The sequence below is a fragment of the Chlorocebus sabaeus genome, chromosome 16, assembly GCF_047675955.1.
Source record: "Chlorocebus sabaeus isolate Y175 chromosome 16, mChlSab1.0.hap1, whole genome shotgun sequence".
In the NCBI taxonomy this organism is placed as follows: Eukaryota; Metazoa; Chordata; class Mammalia; order Primates; family Cercopithecidae; genus Chlorocebus; species Chlorocebus sabaeus.
This window is the reverse complement of record NC_132919.1, coordinates 7,118,030-7,134,543: the sequence shown is the minus strand read 5'-3', so window position 1 is coordinate 7,134,543 and position 16,514 is coordinate 7,118,030. Positions and strand designations below refer to the sequence as shown.

At 58.5% G+C, this 16,514-nt stretch overlaps 2 protein-coding genes across 3 annotated transcripts; one reads left to right on the top strand and one right to left on the bottom strand.

Annotated features, from left to right (window-relative positions):
• The first annotated feature begins 2,242 nt into the window (after positions 1–2,242).
• On the top strand, positions 2,243–8,806 carry YBX2 (Y-box binding protein 2). 2 transcript variants are annotated; one of them, XM_008010108.3, is made up of 9 exons: positions 2,243–2,820; positions 3,527–3,590; positions 5,006–5,039; positions 5,899–5,988; positions 6,548–6,832; positions 7,012–7,115; positions 7,369–7,546; positions 8,235–8,319; positions 8,422–8,806. In XM_008010108.3, the coding sequence occupies exons 1-8, from the start codon at positions 2,547–2,549 to the stop codon at positions 8,283–8,285; spliced, it is 1,080 nt and encodes a 359-aa protein (XP_008008299.3). In that variant the 5' UTR covers positions 2,243–2,546; the 3' UTR covers positions 8,286–8,319; positions 8,422–8,806. The 2 variants fall into 2 exon arrangements, with proteins under 2 accessions (XP_008008299.3, XP_037843293.2); XM_037987365.2 differs by having other exon boundaries at positions 2,533–2,820; positions 8,589–8,806.
• A 220-nt stretch (positions 8,807–9,026) lies between these two features.
• SLC2A4 (solute carrier family 2 member 4) lies at positions 9,027–15,095 on the bottom strand. Its single transcript, XM_008010109.3, has 11 exons — positions 14,793–15,095; positions 13,397–13,513; positions 13,113–13,285; positions 12,896–13,020; positions 12,669–12,784; positions 12,379–12,541; positions 12,086–12,273; positions 11,830–11,934; positions 11,580–11,681; positions 10,849–11,052; positions 9,027–10,330 (listed from the first exon to the last, which is right to left on the bottom strand). The coding sequence occupies exons 1-11, from the start codon at positions 14,823–14,825 to the stop codon at positions 10,127–10,129; spliced, it is 1,530 nt and encodes a 509-aa protein (XP_008008300.1). The 5' UTR covers positions 14,826–15,095; the 3' UTR covers positions 9,027–10,126.
• Between the last annotated feature and the right edge of the window lie 1,419 nt (positions 15,096–16,514).

The window sequence follows — 16,514 nt, the reverse complement described above, 5'->3', positions numbered from 1 at the left end:
AACCACCGCGCCCTGTCCATTTTCTTAATCTTACTCCAAGAAGAGTTCAGCTTCCCTTCCTATGTCCTCTCTTCTCACCCTCCAGCCTATAGCTAACTGGCCGGCTCCTGAGCTCCATCTGTGCCTTCCATGTGATTCTTTTGCTGCAGCGGTCACTACTGAGGTTTCTTGCTTGCCTTCCCCAGCCTTGGTCCTAGGCTTCTCCAATTCCTTGAGCTCAGAGCTAGGCACGGGTAAGTCGGTCCTTAACAGTCTAAGGCCAGTGGTCATTCTTGTATGCTTCACGGCCTCATCTTGCGACTTAATTGTTTTCTCGTCTCTTCTCTTTTTCTGTCCACTGAGCCCGATGCCGCGGAAATCAGAATCTTCAACACTGAAAGGGCGGGAGGGGTGCAGCAGGCGACATAGCAAGCGGAGGGTCAGCGAGGAAGCGGAATCCGGCGGCCTCCGGGAGCGGCCGGCAGAGGGCGCGCCGGGACCGGGAGAGGCGACTGCAGCTGCTGCGGGCCGCTGGCTGCGAAGGGGACGCGGAGGACGCCAGCCCTTGGGAAGCGCACTTGGGGCTGGCCCAGCAGCGCCTGGGGGCACGTGTGCTGCCCCGGGGCGCGCTGCCCTGGCTAAAAATACAACGCGCATCCGCGTCCTCCCTGGTGGGGGAGGCGGCCCTAGGGAGGAGATACTGCTGGAGCCTCGTTTTTCTGGGATTACAGGCGTGAGCCACCGCTCCCGGCCCATTTTCTTAATCTTCCCAGGCTCCCGAGAAACCTGGTACAAGCCTCTCACTGCCCCTCAGTCCTCTCATCTGTGGAATGGGGGCCGTTCATGCATTCGATAAATAAATATTGAACGTGTACGTTTTACCAGGCACTGCTGCAGGCGTCCGGCTTAACTACAAGGCTCTTACTGCTGTGGAGTTTACAGCCCACCGTGTGCAGGGAAATAAAATAAGCAAATGGTGAGGATCGTGTTATATTTTCAAAAATGCCATCAGAAAAAGAAGGAATGGTGCGATCGCGAAGAGTCGTATGTAAGCTGCTACTTGAAAAGAGCCACCCTGGGACACGAAGGCGTGTTCTAGGCACAGGAAACTGCATGTGCAAAAGGCCTCGAGTCCGCTGGAGCTTGACGCCTGACCAGAGACCACAGCCCCTGGCAGGCAGATGTGAGAGACCCCAAAGCCAGTCTAGGGCGGTAGACATCAGAGCTGCAGCAGTCGGCGTGGGCCACATAGGTGGACACATTGATCAAAACTCAGGAAGTCTGGGCACAGTGACTCACGCCAGTCATCCCAACACTTTGGGAGGCTGAGGCGGGTGGGTCACCGGTCAGGAGTTCGAGACCAGCTTGACCAATATGGTGAAATCCCATCTCTACTAAAAATACAAAAATTAGCCGGGCTGTGGTGGCGCACGCCTGTCATTCCAGCTACTCAGGAGGCTGAGGAGGGAGAATCGCTTGAATCCGGGAGGCAGAGGCTGCAGTGAGCCCAGATCACGCACTGCGCTCCAGCCTGGGCGACAGAGGGAGACTTTGTGTCAAAACAAACAAACAAACAAACACACACACACACCGAACTCAGCGAAGAGTTGCACATTGTACTACTTGTAAACTTTGTTTCCAATACAAACATAGGTAGAGACAGGCCAGGAGCCACCTTGAGGTGGCTCAAGGCAGGAGAATCGCTTGAATCCGGGAGACGGAGGTTGTAGAGAGCCGAGATCGCGCCACTGCACTCTAGTCTGCGCGACAGAGCGAGACCCTGTCTCCCACCCCCAAAAAAAAGAAAAGAAAAGAGTGGGGGGTCCTGGCTTATGGGAGCAAGTGTGAGCCTGGAAATCCATTCTGCTGCGCTTTCCAGCCTATCCCGCGGCGGACCCCGCAGCCCCAGGGTGTGCAGGGCCGTCCTGTGGGGAGAGGGTGCCAAGGGCAGCGGTGGCCGGAAGGCGTCTGCACCTGGCAGCATACGGGCAAGGTCGGTCTCGAGGGTGGAGGCGAGCAGTGCTACTCACTGCCAGAACCGAGGCTGCAGACTCCCGCCCCTCGCTCAGGTCGTCACGGGCAACCTTGGCGCCGCGGCCACGGCCCCGCCCTTCGCGCAGAGGCCAGGTGGCAGTTGGGGCGCGACCGGCCCGTTTGATTTCCCGCGGCCGGTGGAAAGGGGCGGGGGGGGAGGGGAAAGGGGCCGCCAGCCAATGGGTCGGGCCGGGGGTGGTCACGTGGCGGCCAGAGGGCGTGGCCCAGGTGTACTTACCGGGCAGCCGGCGGGGGCCGGGGCCGCGGTGCGAAGTCCGGGAGGCGGGGTCGGCGTGCGGGCTGGGGGCTGCTGGGCTGGGATTGGCCCGTGGTCGGGAGGCGGGGTCTGCGCGAGCGGCGGCAGCGGGCTGCGATTGGCCTCGGCTCTGGGCCCGCTGCCGGCGTGCGGGCGAGGCTCAGGGCGCGAGGACCGAGCAGGGCGGCCGGTTCGCGAGCCGGGGGGAGGGGCCGGGGCGGTGGCGGTGGCGGCGGAGGCGGCGGTGGCGGCAGGGGCCGGTACTGGACCCGGCGGGATGAGCGAGGTGGAGGCGGCAGCGGTGGCTGCAGCGGCCCCCGCGGCGACGGTGCCCGCGACGGCGGCAGGGGTGGTAGCGGTGGTGGTACCGGTGCCCGCAGGGGAGCCGCAGAAAGCAGGCGGCGGGGCGGGCGGCGGGGGCGGAGCCGCCTCGGGCCCCGCTGCTGGGACCCCCTTGGCGCCGGGCCCCCGCACCCCTGGCAACCCGGCGACGGCGGCCTCGGGAACCCCCGCCCCCCCGGCCCGGAGTCAGGCGGACAAGCCGGTGCTGGGTGAGGGGGGGGCGCGCACAGGGAGGCTCTGAGGGGTCGGCGGGCTGGGGGAGGGGCAGTGTGGAGCCCGGCAGGATCCGGAAAACCAAAGGCGGCCTGGCCCGGAGGCCCAGAGCGCTAACTGGGCTGGGAGCTGTGCACCACACAAAGTGGATTCCCCTGGTGGGAAATCCTGCCGTGCCTTCCTGGGCGGGAGGGCGGGGCCGGCAGGTTCAGCTAAGGTCTTGGGGTGGAGAATAAAGCCCCAGGGTCCGGCCACGCCCCCGGGCGGGACACAGTGCCTAGTTGACTGGGTTAGAACTAGGCAAACCTCTGAGCCCGGCAAGCAGGTGCACTGGGGACCCTTGCATTGGGAGGGCTAGGAAAACCCTCAGTTATGACCTGGGGGCGGCACTTTGCAGACCAGGTGAGTACCCAGTTCTAGGTGAAGGGTCTGGATTTGTAGGATGTGGGGAACATGCCTTAGAGTTGGAAGGCTTTTTGAAAGCCTGAATCCCCTGTGTGGGTGATTTCATTTGATGGAATAGGGTAAGAATACCTTGAAGCTACTAGCGAAACCTGATTGGCTTGAAGGCAAGCGTAATAGGTTATAAGGCAGTAGGCTAGATTTTTTTTTTTTTTTTTTTTTTTTGGAGTGTCTCAAAACTGAGTTCAACTCCATCTCTTCCCCCCGTCTCACTGTCCCCACTGCATCTCTGCCTGGCAGCAATCCGAGTCCTGGGCACTGTCAAATGGTTCAACGTCCGGAATGGTTACGGATTCATCAACAGGTATCCAAGGAACCCAGGGCGGGGGTGGAATGGGTGTCTTCCGAACTGGCCTGTGGGACTGGACACCCGCCCAACCTCATCTCGACCCCTGCGGAGGCACGTGGTTGCAATGTCCAGCTGATGCTGGTTGAAAGCCTTTAACCGTAGCACAAATGTGTGCTTAGTGACAAGAGGAAGGCTCCTCCACATCTTCAAGGGCAGCGGAGGATTAATGATTCAGGAACTTGGCAAACCTGGCTCTGACCCTGCCAGCTTCTCATCTCACCTTCTGGAATTGCTTCATTACTTTTACTCTGACATGCCTTTGGGGCAGAATGTATTATAGGGTTCTCTGTGCTTCAGGGCCCCCGGCTGGAATCCTCACTGATTACCTGTTATGGCAGCACTCACAACTCAACTCCCTTAAAGAGCTCTGGCTCATTCGAGCCCCCCACCTGTTGGGACTGAGGCTGACAGTGGGGGGCAGGAGGAAGGAGCCAGAGGCTGCTGCTTTCCTTCAGTAGGCAGCCCCACCCCTCAGCACTGGGAGAGGCTGTGGCGGTGGATTCTGAGCAGAGCCGGGTCTCCCCCAGTGGGCCCTTCCTCAGCCCAGGCATCCTGCCCGGCCTGGCCCTCCTGGGAGGCCCTAGTTCACTCTTAGCACGCTGACCTTTGTGCAGATCCATGTGCTTTAAAGCTAAAACGTTGGTTCTGGGGAAGGGTCTCTGTCTGATTCTGGAAATGGCACACTGGGTGGGGGGCGGAGCGCCTCCAGGAAAACTTTTCCTTTCTCGGCTCCCCCCACCCTCTGGGGTTCTTGTGATAGAGAATGGGTGAATGTTTTCTTGTCTCTCACCCTTGGACCCACGCGTGTTGAGAGTGGGCCTGACCCTGGGATTCACGTCCAGGCTGAGGATGAGAATAAAGTTTGGTGGCTGTTTGGAGCAAGTTCCTGACACGGTTCCCTTCTCAAACTTGTTCTGCACCTCTGGCCCCCTCTGCACTTTCTGCCTCCTTGACTATAGAAGGAAGAAGACTGGAATTTTCCAAGCCTGATGGGGGTTGGGGGAGGGGTGTTGGCCAGGGACAGTTGCACCCAGCGCTGGCAGGTTGTAAGGCTAGCCTGGGGTGGAAGGTGGAGCCCAGGCAGTGGCAGAGCTGTCTCAGGTCCCTCAAGGTGCCTTTGCCTCCCCAGCCTGCCCTTTCCTCGTGAAGTCCAGGTTTGGCACTGAGGTGTTAAGTATACCTCTCTTTACACCAGCTTCTGGGGATCCTGCTGGCTCTCCCTGCCACTCCCCGGGCCCTGTCTATTCCTAACTGTGGAATGCTGGAGAGGATGGGCCTACTGAGCTTAGACTGGGCAGCTAGGGGGGCCTCAGTGAGGAGCTGAGGGCTTTGTTAAAGTCCCCTCCTTAACGACCCATCCTGTTCTGCAGGAATGACACCAAGGAAGATGTCTTTGTTCACCAGGTAAGAGCTAGGTTGGCTTTCTGAGGGGAAGAACCGGCCCTCTTTGAAGGCCTTTGCCGTAATCCTTAGCAGTGCACTCCACCATGTTTCTCCGGCTCTTCTTCACAACGGCCCGTCTGCCAGGGAATAGCTCCCCCCCATCTGCCTCGGGTGCCTGTGTCAACCACCATTAGCCGCACTTGTGTTGGGTTACTAAACGCCTGGCAGAATTGAGCATGTCGCCCCTGGGCATGGCACGCTTACTACCTCCTGGGACCTGTTAACACTCCAGGAAGCACTGAGGCAATTTTCAGAGGGAGAAGGTACTTGGGTGCAGTGGTTCTCAAAGCGTGGCCTCTGCACCAGCGGCAGCAGCATCACCTGACATCCAAATTCTCAGGCCCCAGCCCAGACCTGGTGAATCAGAGCTGGGGCTGGGGCTCCGCAATCGGTTTAACGAGCTCTCCAGGTGATTCTGATGCACGCTACAGCTTGAGAACCACTGCTTGGTGGAAAGAGCTCTCATTGGGACTGAGGTAAGAAGCACAGTGCATTTTACCCACTTTGCAACTGAAGACTGTCCCTGCCTTTTGCTTTGGAGTTCATATTTCTTGCCTCCCTTTTTGAAATCCCGAGGGGTAAAGCGGGGGCGGGGGGAGGGGGAAGAGTGTGTCCCGGGGATGGTGGTAACTGCACAGTCATTGCTGAGGCCCTGAGTTCAGGACTTTTCCCCTGCTAAACTTTGACCACCTCCTTGCTCCACCCTCCAGCTCTAGACCCCAAGTCAAATGTTGAATGAAATTGGGTGGTGGCCCCAGCAGGGGTGGCAGAGACTCCTATCTTGCTGTCTCACTTTTCACATGGCCTTTTCCCCAATCAGACAGCTATTAAAAGAAACAACCCCAGGAAGTTTCTGCGCAGCGTTGGAGATGGGGAGACTGTGGAATTTGATGTCGTGGAAGGAGAGAAGGTTTGGGGACTGCTATGGGGTATAGAGTTGACTAGGCGTATGGGAGGGTGGCCTGGAGGTCATCGCAGGCTAAGACTCTCCTGGGGCCAGCTCTGACCCGTTCTGCAGGAATGGGACTGTGTTCTCTCACCCTGATGTCCTCTTCCTTAACGCTCAGGCTAAGGGATGTCCTAAATATGTCCCTGTTACCGGTTGGCAGTGTCTGGGTTTCTTCTCTGTAGTTCACCAAGCACTTCGACGTCCGTTCTCCACGTAGGGCCCTGTTCTAGACTTTCCAAGTCTGCCTCTGTAGCAAAAAGGTGGATGCTGGCTGCCAGGCCTTTCTCCACCCAGTCGTATACTCAGGAGGGTGCAGTAGCAATTATTTCAAAAGGACACGTTGCTCCTTCCCAGACAGGTGCAGATGCACTCCACTGCCACTCCAGGGAGGGTAGAAAGAAGTTAGAGGAGCTAAAGGAAAGCTGGAGAGGGGTCTTCCCCTGGAAGAAGGGGAAGCAAGTTGGGAAATGCACGTTGGCTGTTGGAGCAGATTCTGACTATTCCCTCACCACCTTCCCAGGGCGCAGAAGCTGCTAATGTAACTGGGCCCGGGGGGGTGCCCGTGAAGGGCAGCCGTTATGCCCCCAACCGACGTAGGTTCCGCCGATTCATCCCCCGGCCTCCCTCAGTTGTCCCACCACCCATGGTGGCAGAGATCCCCTCCGGGGGGACAGGACCTGGCAGCGAAGGGGAGCGGGCTGAAGACTCTGGGCAGCGGCCCAGACGACGGCGCCCCCCACCCTTCTTCTACCGACGGCGGTTTGTGCGAGGCCCCCGGCCCCCCAACCAGCAGCAGCCTATAGAGGTGAGGGGAAGCTGGAATATGGGAGCCACTTCCCCAAGTTCAGGAGAAGAGTGGGAATTAGGATAGAGACCACGGGTCCCCAAAGGAGGAGGAACTGAGGGTTGGGCAGAGCTGTGGATAACCTGACTCCGGAGCAGCTGCTGTCCCCACAGCTCACCGGGGCCTTTGCATGTTCCCAGAGCACTGACGGGGTAGAACCCAAAGAGACGGCCCCATTGGAGGGGCACCAACAGCAGGGAGATGAGCGGGTCCCCCCGCCCAGATTCCGGCCCAGGTACCGAAGGTAAGACTCCCCTGCTAGGGCTTGGTCTTCCCCTTCCAGTGTTGGCTCCTTGGGGAAAAGGACAGGAGGATGGAAGGCGAAGCTCTAGGCAGAGCCTGGGCTCCTGGTGAGAGGAGTCTTGCAGGGAGGCGGTGCTCATGGGCTGGAAGCCTGGCTCCTGGAGGTGGGGTGGGGCAGCTGGATGAGCCCTGGGGAGGCAGTGGTCTGCCCGGGGTGTTCCCTGGTCCCCTCAGAGCCCTGCTCCTTTCCCTAGGCCTTTCCGCCCCAGGCCACCCCAGCAGCCTACCACAGAAGGTGGGGACGGTGAGACCAAGCCCAGCCAAGGTCCCACTGATGGTTCCCGGCCTGAGCCCCAGCGCCCACGAAACCGCCCCTACTTCCAGCGGAGACGGCAGCAGGCCCCTGGCCCCCGGCAGCCCGCAGCCCCTGAGGTGAGGACTTCAGATGTGGGATGAAAGAAAAGGCTGAGACCAGCTCCACCCCACCCCCTCCTTTTTTCTTTTTCTTTCCTACTCCATCCCTTCGTTCCTTCCCTCGCCTGCCCTGGCCCTGCCACCACCCTCTTCCATGCAGCCTGCTGGGTCCACCCCTGGCAGGTGTCCCCTCCCACCAGGAAGCCCCAGCAGAGGCAATCAAGCCCATGTCATGCCCCCACCCCCTCCACCCGCCCCCAGTGCTTCCTGGAGCCATCGCACCAGCTTGTGGATGTGTACTGAGGGGTGTGATTGAGGGTATTAATGGGAAGGGAAAAAGTGAAAGAAGGTTGAAGTTTGGGGCTCTAAAGAACAAGTCTCAGCGTGGCGCGATAGCTCACGCCTGTAATCCCAGCACTTTGGGAGGCAGAGACAGGCAATCACTTGAGGTCGGAAGTTCGAAACCAGCCTGACCAACTTGGAGAAACCCCAGCTCTACTAAAGATACAAAAATTAGCCCGGCATGGTAGCGCGTGCTTGTAATCCCAGCTACTTGGGAGGCTGAGGCAGGAGAATTGCTTGAACCGGGAGGGGGAGGTTGCAGTGAGCCAAGATCGCGGCACTGCACTCCATCCAACCTGGAGTGAGACTCTGTCTCAAAAAAAAAAAAAAGAACAAGTCTCAATTGGCCACCGCTGTTCTTTAGACCTCAGCCCCTGTCAACAGTGGGGACCCCAGCACCACCATCCTAGAGTGATTCCAACTCAAAGGATACCCAGAGCTGCCATCTGGTGAGTGGCTGGTGCAGTTGGGCAGGTGGCCAGGAAGGCGGAGGACTGGGTGGCAAGAAGTCGCTGTTGTTCACAATCTGTCCATTTCGTTTTCTCTCTCAGGTATCTGCCAGTTTTTCCAACTGACCTGTACCCTACCCAGTACCCTGCTCCCCCTTTCCCATAATTCATGGCATCAAAACACCAGCTTTTCACCTTTTCCTTGAGACTCAGGAGGGCCAAAGCACCAGCCTTTTTCTTTTTCTTTTTTCTTCCCTCCCTTTATCAAGGGTTGAAGGAAGGGAGCCATCCTTACTGTTCAGAGACACCAACTCCCTCCTGTAACTCAGGCTGAGAAGGGACCAGCCAGCTCTTACCGCCTCCTGGTTATTTTTCTTCCCGCCTCACCCCCCAAGTTTATTTTTGTTTTCCCCCGGCCCCCTACCTCTGAAGCCATTTTATGACCTGTCATTTGCCACCTGAGCCTCCAGTAAAAACAAAAACAGGCTTTCCTGTGGTCTTGGTCTCTGTCTCTTCTGTTTTGGAGAATCGCTAGTAACTCACTGTTGAAGGTGGGGAGGAGGGGATGTGGGGCCGTGGGCAGGGCCTGGCATCCTTGCTCCCGTGTCTCCAGCTGTGCCCCTAGTGAAGAGTGCCCTCATCAGGGGGATTCACTGCCCCTGTGACATGGGCTGACACCTCCTCGCAGAGTGAGTATTCTGCAGATGCTAAGAGCAGTGCCCGGCACTGGCAGCTACAATTTATTGAGCATTTACTATTAATAAAGCAATGAGTAGAAATGTGAGTAGGGGCATGAGCAATGGCATCCAGAAGATTCTGAGGCCTTGAGCTGAGGCAGGACAGAGGGAGGAAGAGGGGTGAAGAGTTATGGTCCCTGTCTCAGCCCATCTTCAAGTGCCTCCACGACAGGATGCTTGTCTTCAGCAGTCACTTTATAGAAGTATCTATATATATACATTTAGTACAACCGACCTTTGGTTTCTTCTCTCAACCCCCTATTCAAACGTATATAAAAATATCCAAAGGCTCCTCCCAGCCCAGTGTTTCCAGGCAGCTTTTCAAATCCCCTCTTTGCCTTAGTTGGTCAAAAGCCTGTTGGTGCAGCACCCTTCCAGGAAGGCAGAGGAGGAAAGCTAGCTAGGGCTCCTTCTTGGCAGCCTTGGGGAACAATCGGGGCAGAGCCCCAAGCCTAGAGGCGGGAGCCTGCTCTCCTTCCGTCTTGCCACACATGGGCACATACTCTCCTGTTCCCTCTTGCCCTGGAAGGCTGAGCCTGCAGTGAGGGAGGTGAGTCCTTTTCCCTGGAGGGGTCAAGAGAGAACCCCCTTCGCCCAGAGTCTGTGTGGGAAGAATTCAGTGAAAGTCCCACATTATGGGAGGAGTCCAAGGTGGTGGGAAACTGGATTTCTTGTCTCCTGTCCTGCTCTCTGCTCTGGTTTGTCCCACTGAGAAAGTCTAGACCTGTCCTCCCTCCAATCCCCCTTCTCTAGCAGGGAAGAAGGGATTCTGGAGCTGAGCCTGCGGGCGGTGGGGAGGAAAGGGGAAGGGGGAAAGAAGAGGGAGGGGAGAGTGGCCCACCCTGATGGCCACGGCCTAACCACAACACATAAGTAATCCAAAAGAGTCACACGAGGGGAATGAGGGGGTGCTCAGACCACCCTTCCCCCAGCTTCCCAATCCTCCCAGGCTGCAGGGCTGCTTTTCCACCGGGAAGGAATAGGGAAGAGAGGGTTGAAGTGCTGCAGAGGAAAGGAAGGGGCCTCTGGGGTGGGTGGAGAGAGCTGGTCTCCCACCCCTGCCTGGCCCCTCAGTCGTTCTCATCTGGCCCTAAGTACTCAAGTTCTGTGCTGGGTTTCACCTCCTGCTCTAAAAGAGAGGGTGTCCGGTGGAAGGCAGCTGAGATCTGGTCAAACGTCCGGCCTCGAGTTTCAGGTACTCTTAAGAAGGTGAAGATGAAGAAGCCCAGCAGGAGGACCGCAAATAGAAGGAAGACGTAGGGCCCCATAGCCTCCTGGGACAGGTGGAGAAAGAGGTGTTGACAGAGTGAGGTGGGGAGGGAAGGGGTGGTTTCAGGCAACCAGGAGCTAAAGGCCTTCATAGGGAGCTGGGGAGACGACAGACAGCAGCTGCCTCCTCCAGGGACAAGGAAAATGATCAGGAATAAGAATTTACACGGAAAAGAGGATTCTCTGAACCCCAAACACTCTTTTAGTTTTCGCCCCCCTCACCATCCTCAGTTACTGCACTCAGAGGAGAGTCTCAGCTGTTTGTAGCATTCATGCAAAGCATATCATTTTATTCTTGGACTAAGGTAAGTTATGTCACTGGTGCGTTTCGGACATCTCAGTTGCTATCCAGTCTGGGTCAGCTCCCTTCCTTGCTTTATTCTGTGTAGCAGGTGGTCCACCAAAGTGACCCAAAGACCCATGGTCTGTGGCTGGAGGAGTCCCTGACTGGGAAGCAGGTGGACTAGCTGTGTGATGCCCACCTCTGGCCTACAGTGTGGGAGGCTGGGGTGGGAGGACCTACCGCAACATACTGGAAACCCATGCCAATGATGAAGTTGCTCGTCCAGTTGGAGAAACTAGCCACAGCCATGGCTGCCGGGCGGGGTCCCTGGCTGAAGAGCTCGGCCACGATGAACCAAGGAATAGGGCCAGGACCAATCTCAAAAAATGCCACAAAGCCAAAGATGGCCACAATGGAGACGTAGCTCATGGCTGGAACTCGCTCCTAGGAGCCAGAGAGGGAGGGTGGAGAATCCAGTTGAGGCCTTTCTGGATCCTCCCTTGCCCTCAACCCAGAGAAGTGAAATCTATCCCCCTCCCCAGCAGCTTGAGGGGGCTGCCATCCCGGGTTAGAGCAGGCCCTTGAGCCTTTCTGAGCACTGGCGTTCTGCTGGCTATCCCAAGTGTGTTCAAGGCAGAGGAAATGTTACGGCCTCTCAGTTCTTATGACTGTCAGCTCTCCCCGGGCTCTAAAGCTGGGTCTTTAGGAATGATTGTTTCTGAGGCTTGACAGGGGCTCTCCCTCCTGGCTGCCAGAGTTGTGCCACAGCTGCCTCCCAGTGCAGCCTAAATCCCTCAGGAGCAGACCACAGTCCCAGCAGATTCTGGAGCCAGTCACCCACAGTCCTGGTCCAGAGCTGGCACCAGGATTGAAAGTGTGTGTGTTAAGAAGGGGACCTGGCTGGTCACAGAGACTCTCAGGACCATTCCCATGGGCTGGGCTGCTAGCCCCTCCTAGCCTCCAGGCCTTACCAGCAGGAGCAGAGCCACAGTCATCAGGATGGCACAGCCACACATGCCTGCCAGGCCCAGAAGATGGAGCGTCCGGCGCCCTGCCCGCTCCACCAACAACACCTGTGGGGAGAGTCAGAGCTTGACCAGAGCCTTTCAGGCATGGGACGTAGGAGGGGCTGCGTGGGTGAGGGCAACCAAGAGCAGGACCTCCGGGACACCCAGGGATGTGAAGCCAGTGACTCAGGCCATTCCAGAGGTGAGCAGTTACCGAGACCAAGGTGAAGACTGTGTTGACCACACCCGCTCCTATAGTGGCATAGGCAGGCTGGCCTACCCCTGCTGTCTCGAAGATGCTGGTCGAATAATAGAAAACCTAGAGGTGGGGGAGAAGAAGAAGTGATGGCAGGGATGTCCCTTCCTCTACTCCAGCCACAACAGACTGAATGTTGGTGGAGGGGGTTTGCTCCCAACTCCTGTCTCCCCTCCCTGGGCTGTGCCCTGCCTGGAGGCTGCTCCACACATACAGCATTGATGCCAGAGAGCTGCTGGCTCAGCTGCAGCACGACCGCAATGATCAGGGGCTGCCGGTGGGTATGACTGCCCAGGAGCTGGAGCAGGGACAATGGCCGCTCACGCTCCAGCTTCCGCTTCTCATCCTTCAGCTCAGCCAGCACTCCAGAAACATCAGCCCAGCCTGTCAGGCGCTTCAGACCTGGAGGAGGGAGGGTCAGGCCTGAAGGGACCTGAGAGGAAGCCAGGTGCTAGCAAGACAAAGCGGAGGCATGGGCCTGGGTCAGGCTGCAGTGGGAGAGCTTACTCTTTCTGGCAGGTCCCTCGAGATTCCGGATGATATAGAGGTAACGGGGGCTCTCGGGACAGAAGGGCAGCAGGACCAGCTGCAGGAGGGCAGGTAGCACTGTGAGGCCCAAGAGCAGTGGCCACAGGCTGGCAGTGCCCAGCAGGGACTCCAACCCCAGCACCTGTGGGAGAAGGTTGGGAAGGAAGGCAGGTCACTCAGCCCTCCCGCCTTACCTCAGAAGCACACCGTATTCTCCACAGCCCCACCCCAACCACTGCCCAGGCACCCATGAGGCCCGTCCCGGTTACCTGGGCGATCAGAATGCCAGTGACGATGGCCAGTTGGTTGAGCGTCCCCAGGGCACCCCGCAGGTGAGTGGGAGCAATCTCCCCTACGTACATGGGCACCAGCCCTGATGTCAGCCCTAGGCGAGGGAAAAAGAGAGGGCTGAGGGCAGGTGTCCACTCCCATCTGAAAGCCCAGGTGTGGTGAAAGACAGCAGGGCGCTAGGCAGGGCTGTGGTGCCCGTGAGTACCTGAGTAGGCACCAATGAGGAACCGTCCAAGGATGAGCATTTCATAGGAGGCAGCAGCGTTGGCCAGGCCCATGAGGCTGCCCCCCAGCACCGCCAGGACGTTGTTGACCAGCATGGCCCTTTTCCTGGCAGGCAGACAGAGTGAGGCTGTGAGGGTGAGGGCACCCAGTGGTGGCTCCCTTCCTGTTTCCCCCACCCCTGCCCTCCAGCTCCGAACCTTCCAAGCCACTGAGAGATGATACCAATGAGGAAGGAGGAAATCATGCCGCCCACGGAAAAGATGGCCACAGAGAGGGCCCAAAGGGTGGTGAGAGTGCCTGGCGGGATGGAGCTGGGTCCCTCAGGCCCCTGCCTCCCCAGCCACGTCTCATTGTAGCTCTGTTCAATCACCTGGGAGACAGCAGAGGACAGATTTACTGCAGACCCTCACTTTTCCACCACCCCTGAGACACCTGTCCTTCTCGTTTGGGTACCCCCACCCTGCCAGCTGCAGGCCCTCACCTTCTGAGGGGCATTGATGACTCCAATGTTGTAGCCAAACTGCAGGGAGCCAAGCACAGCAGAGAACACAGCAAGGACCAGGGTCCCTGTCACTCGCTGCTGAGGGGGTTCCCCATCCTGGACAGGCAGACACAAAGACACAGCATGTCACATGGAATCATGATTTTTTTTCCTTCGCTAGCGGCCCGGGCCCAGCCTGAAGATACTGGGCTCCATCCAACATGTTGGGTGAGGGAAACTGGGCCATATTAGGAACTGCACAAAGATCTCAATGTAAACAGGAGCTCAACTTCAACCTGGGCATAAAGGAGAAACTGGATGTTTGAGTCCATAAGGCAGAGAAATGTTTGAGAACTTGTCTCAAAATTCTTCTGTGACCTTGGGACAGGCTTGGCCTTAAGAGCTCAGATTTGTGTGACCTTGGCCAAGCCACTTCCCCGCCCCGAACCTGAGTGTCCTCTGTGAGATGTGGGTGATGTTTCCTGCCTTGCCTACCTATCTGTGAGAGTGTTGTGAAAATCAACATCACATGTTAACAGTATCCCTGACAGTGCTGGTTTCATAAATTGACAAGTGCATTATTTGCATTATGATCATCAGCCACTGTCCTCTTCCCTCCCCTCTGGGGGTTCTGTCAGCCAGCTCCAGGAGGACCCCAACAGGACCAAGAAGTGCTGCTCCAGAAAGGACATCCCGGTCATCTAGGGATGGCCTTCTCTATCTGTGTCGCAGCCTGCCCTCCCCCTGTAAACTGCGTGCAGGGAGGGCCGTCCAGGAGTTCTGCCTGGGAGAGCCATGCCCAGGGGAGGAGGGCAGGAAGGTGGTGTGAGGGGCGGTGGCAGTGGTGGCCGCTCGCTGGCGGCACAGACTGTCTCCAAGCGGAAACCTGAGCTGGGGGAGGGGGGGCTGACAGTCCCCTCTGCCCCTCCACCAACCGTGGGGCCAAGGGAAAGTTCAGCGTCTTGGAGGGCGGCCAGGAGTGGGGGTGGGGGCCCACGGAGAGCCTCCAGTCCTCGAAACACTGCCCGCGAGCGGAGACGGACAGACAGCTCCCGGAGGGCAAGACCCGCCTGGATCTGCTTTCCCGAGTCGGAACGAGGGCAGAGTGTCCCCGATTCCGGAGCGCCGCGCCGCCTATTAGGCAAGGGGGTGAACCCTGGCTCGCAGAATCCACTTGCTGCCTGTGCCCCGAAAGGCCCTCCAGACCCACTCTGCCTCTTGGTAGGATTGGAATCTCACAGTCACGGGTTGTCCAGGCCGGGTATAAATAGCCAGCCCCCCACCTTCACCCCCTGCGCCTGCGCATGAACCACCCCCAGCTGACCCCAACCGCGACCCCCAGCCCAAGAAAAGCGCTACCCCTGCCCCCCGCCCCGCCCCTCATGATGAATCCTACTTCGGAGCCTATCTGTTGGAAGCCCGACGGCATCACGTCTTAGAAGAGCTGGACGCGTAGGGGCGGCGAAGATGAAAGAACAGATCCGGGAGTCTCTGGCCCCGGCCTGGCGCGCAGAAGCTGCGGGGGCCGTGGGGGTCCCGGAGTGACGAGCGAGGGCGGGCCCGATGGGACCCACAGCCACAAGCCAAGGTGTCAGAGAGCAGTGGGGCTCCCGCGGATCTGACAGAGCCGGGCTGGGGGAAAAGACGCGAGGAGCCCCCTCCACCTCGCTTCTGCCCCCGCGGGCCACGCCCTTCACAGCACCCATTGGCCAGGAGCCCGCACACCCCAGAAGGCCACGCCCCCTCCGCCTGGGGTTTAAAGTTTGGCTGGAGTTGGTGGGGCCGTCCAGTAAGGCCACGCCCCTCCGCGTGGCTGGAGAGTCACGCCTCTCGGGTTCCCGCCAACATCCGACTGAGAAGTTTTGAGAAGAGTCCCCGGAACAAAAGGCCCCGCCCACCCACGTGTTAGGACTCCGCCCACCAGCTAGAATGCCGGGCTGCAGAAGCATCTTAAACTCTGCGGGTCTGGACTGTGAGGTCGGAGAGGAGAGGACAGGCCAGGTGTACTTGCCCCGGGGAAACTCCAGCGGCCTGAGACGGCTCGCGAGCCGGCTCGCGGGTTGAGAGAGGAGCAATGCCCCAAAGTAACCCGGGGCGGCTATTTTTAGCTCCCACGTTGGGAGCCTCCAAATGTCAGGTCCCGGGCGTCCCAGCCTGTCCCAGGCGGGGGCGGAGAGACAGGGAGATGGAGTCTTAAAGGGTCCGCGACATGCTTCCCACGCGAGTGTGGCCCTGGGGGCCAGAAAATTCCGTTCCCAGAGCAGGTCTGGTGGCCGGGCTGCTTGGTCCTGTCTTTCAGTGCCTCCCTGCTCCGGGCGCTGCCTATCCCGTCCTTCCCCTACACACATTCCCCAGGTTGGTTCCTGGAGCCGGTCCGAGGGACAAATGGTCACACCGACCACACCACCAGCCCTAAAGTCTCTGAGCCTCTGAGGTCTCTGAGCATATGCTGGCCGCGTGGACGACACGCTCTCTGGAGGCTGCTCCGGGTTTGGATCCTCGGCCAAATTCTGCCAGGCAGGAAGTGCGTGACCTAGGGTCGGCGCGTGGGGAGAGAGAACCGAGATACCCAGAGCGTGGAGTGTCTGGCTCAGAAAACGGGCTTCGGAAGCGCAGGGCTGTGGTGCCACCTGGAGGGCGAGCGAGGAGCCGTAGTGGATTGCACTTGGAATCTCAACCCACCCTCTCTCGCCTTTCCGTCACCCTAAGGCTTTAGGGGACATGTATCCCAGGCCCTTCTCTGGAGCTGCAAATCCAGGTGTTCGTTACCGCCTGGATGTGGCAGCTCTAGTGATCAGCATGTCCAAACCTGCTCCTCGTCCTAACTTCCTTATTTCAGTGAATTACCCGCCCAGTCACCTCTATGGTAGAAGTCATGCGCGATTCCTCCTGTCCTGCGCCGCTCTCCCCGTTTATCCAGTTAGTTTCCAACGTTGGTGCTTTGACCTCCAAAATTCTCTCATATTCATCCGATATTCCCTGTGGCGGCTGCCACTTCAGTCCAGATCACCATCACCCTCACTGGTCTTCCTGCTCTTCTTTCCTTTATGACGAGGGCAGAGAACAATTTTCAAAGGTCCAATCTCATCTCTCATGCAAGAAGTCACTGTCTCTATTG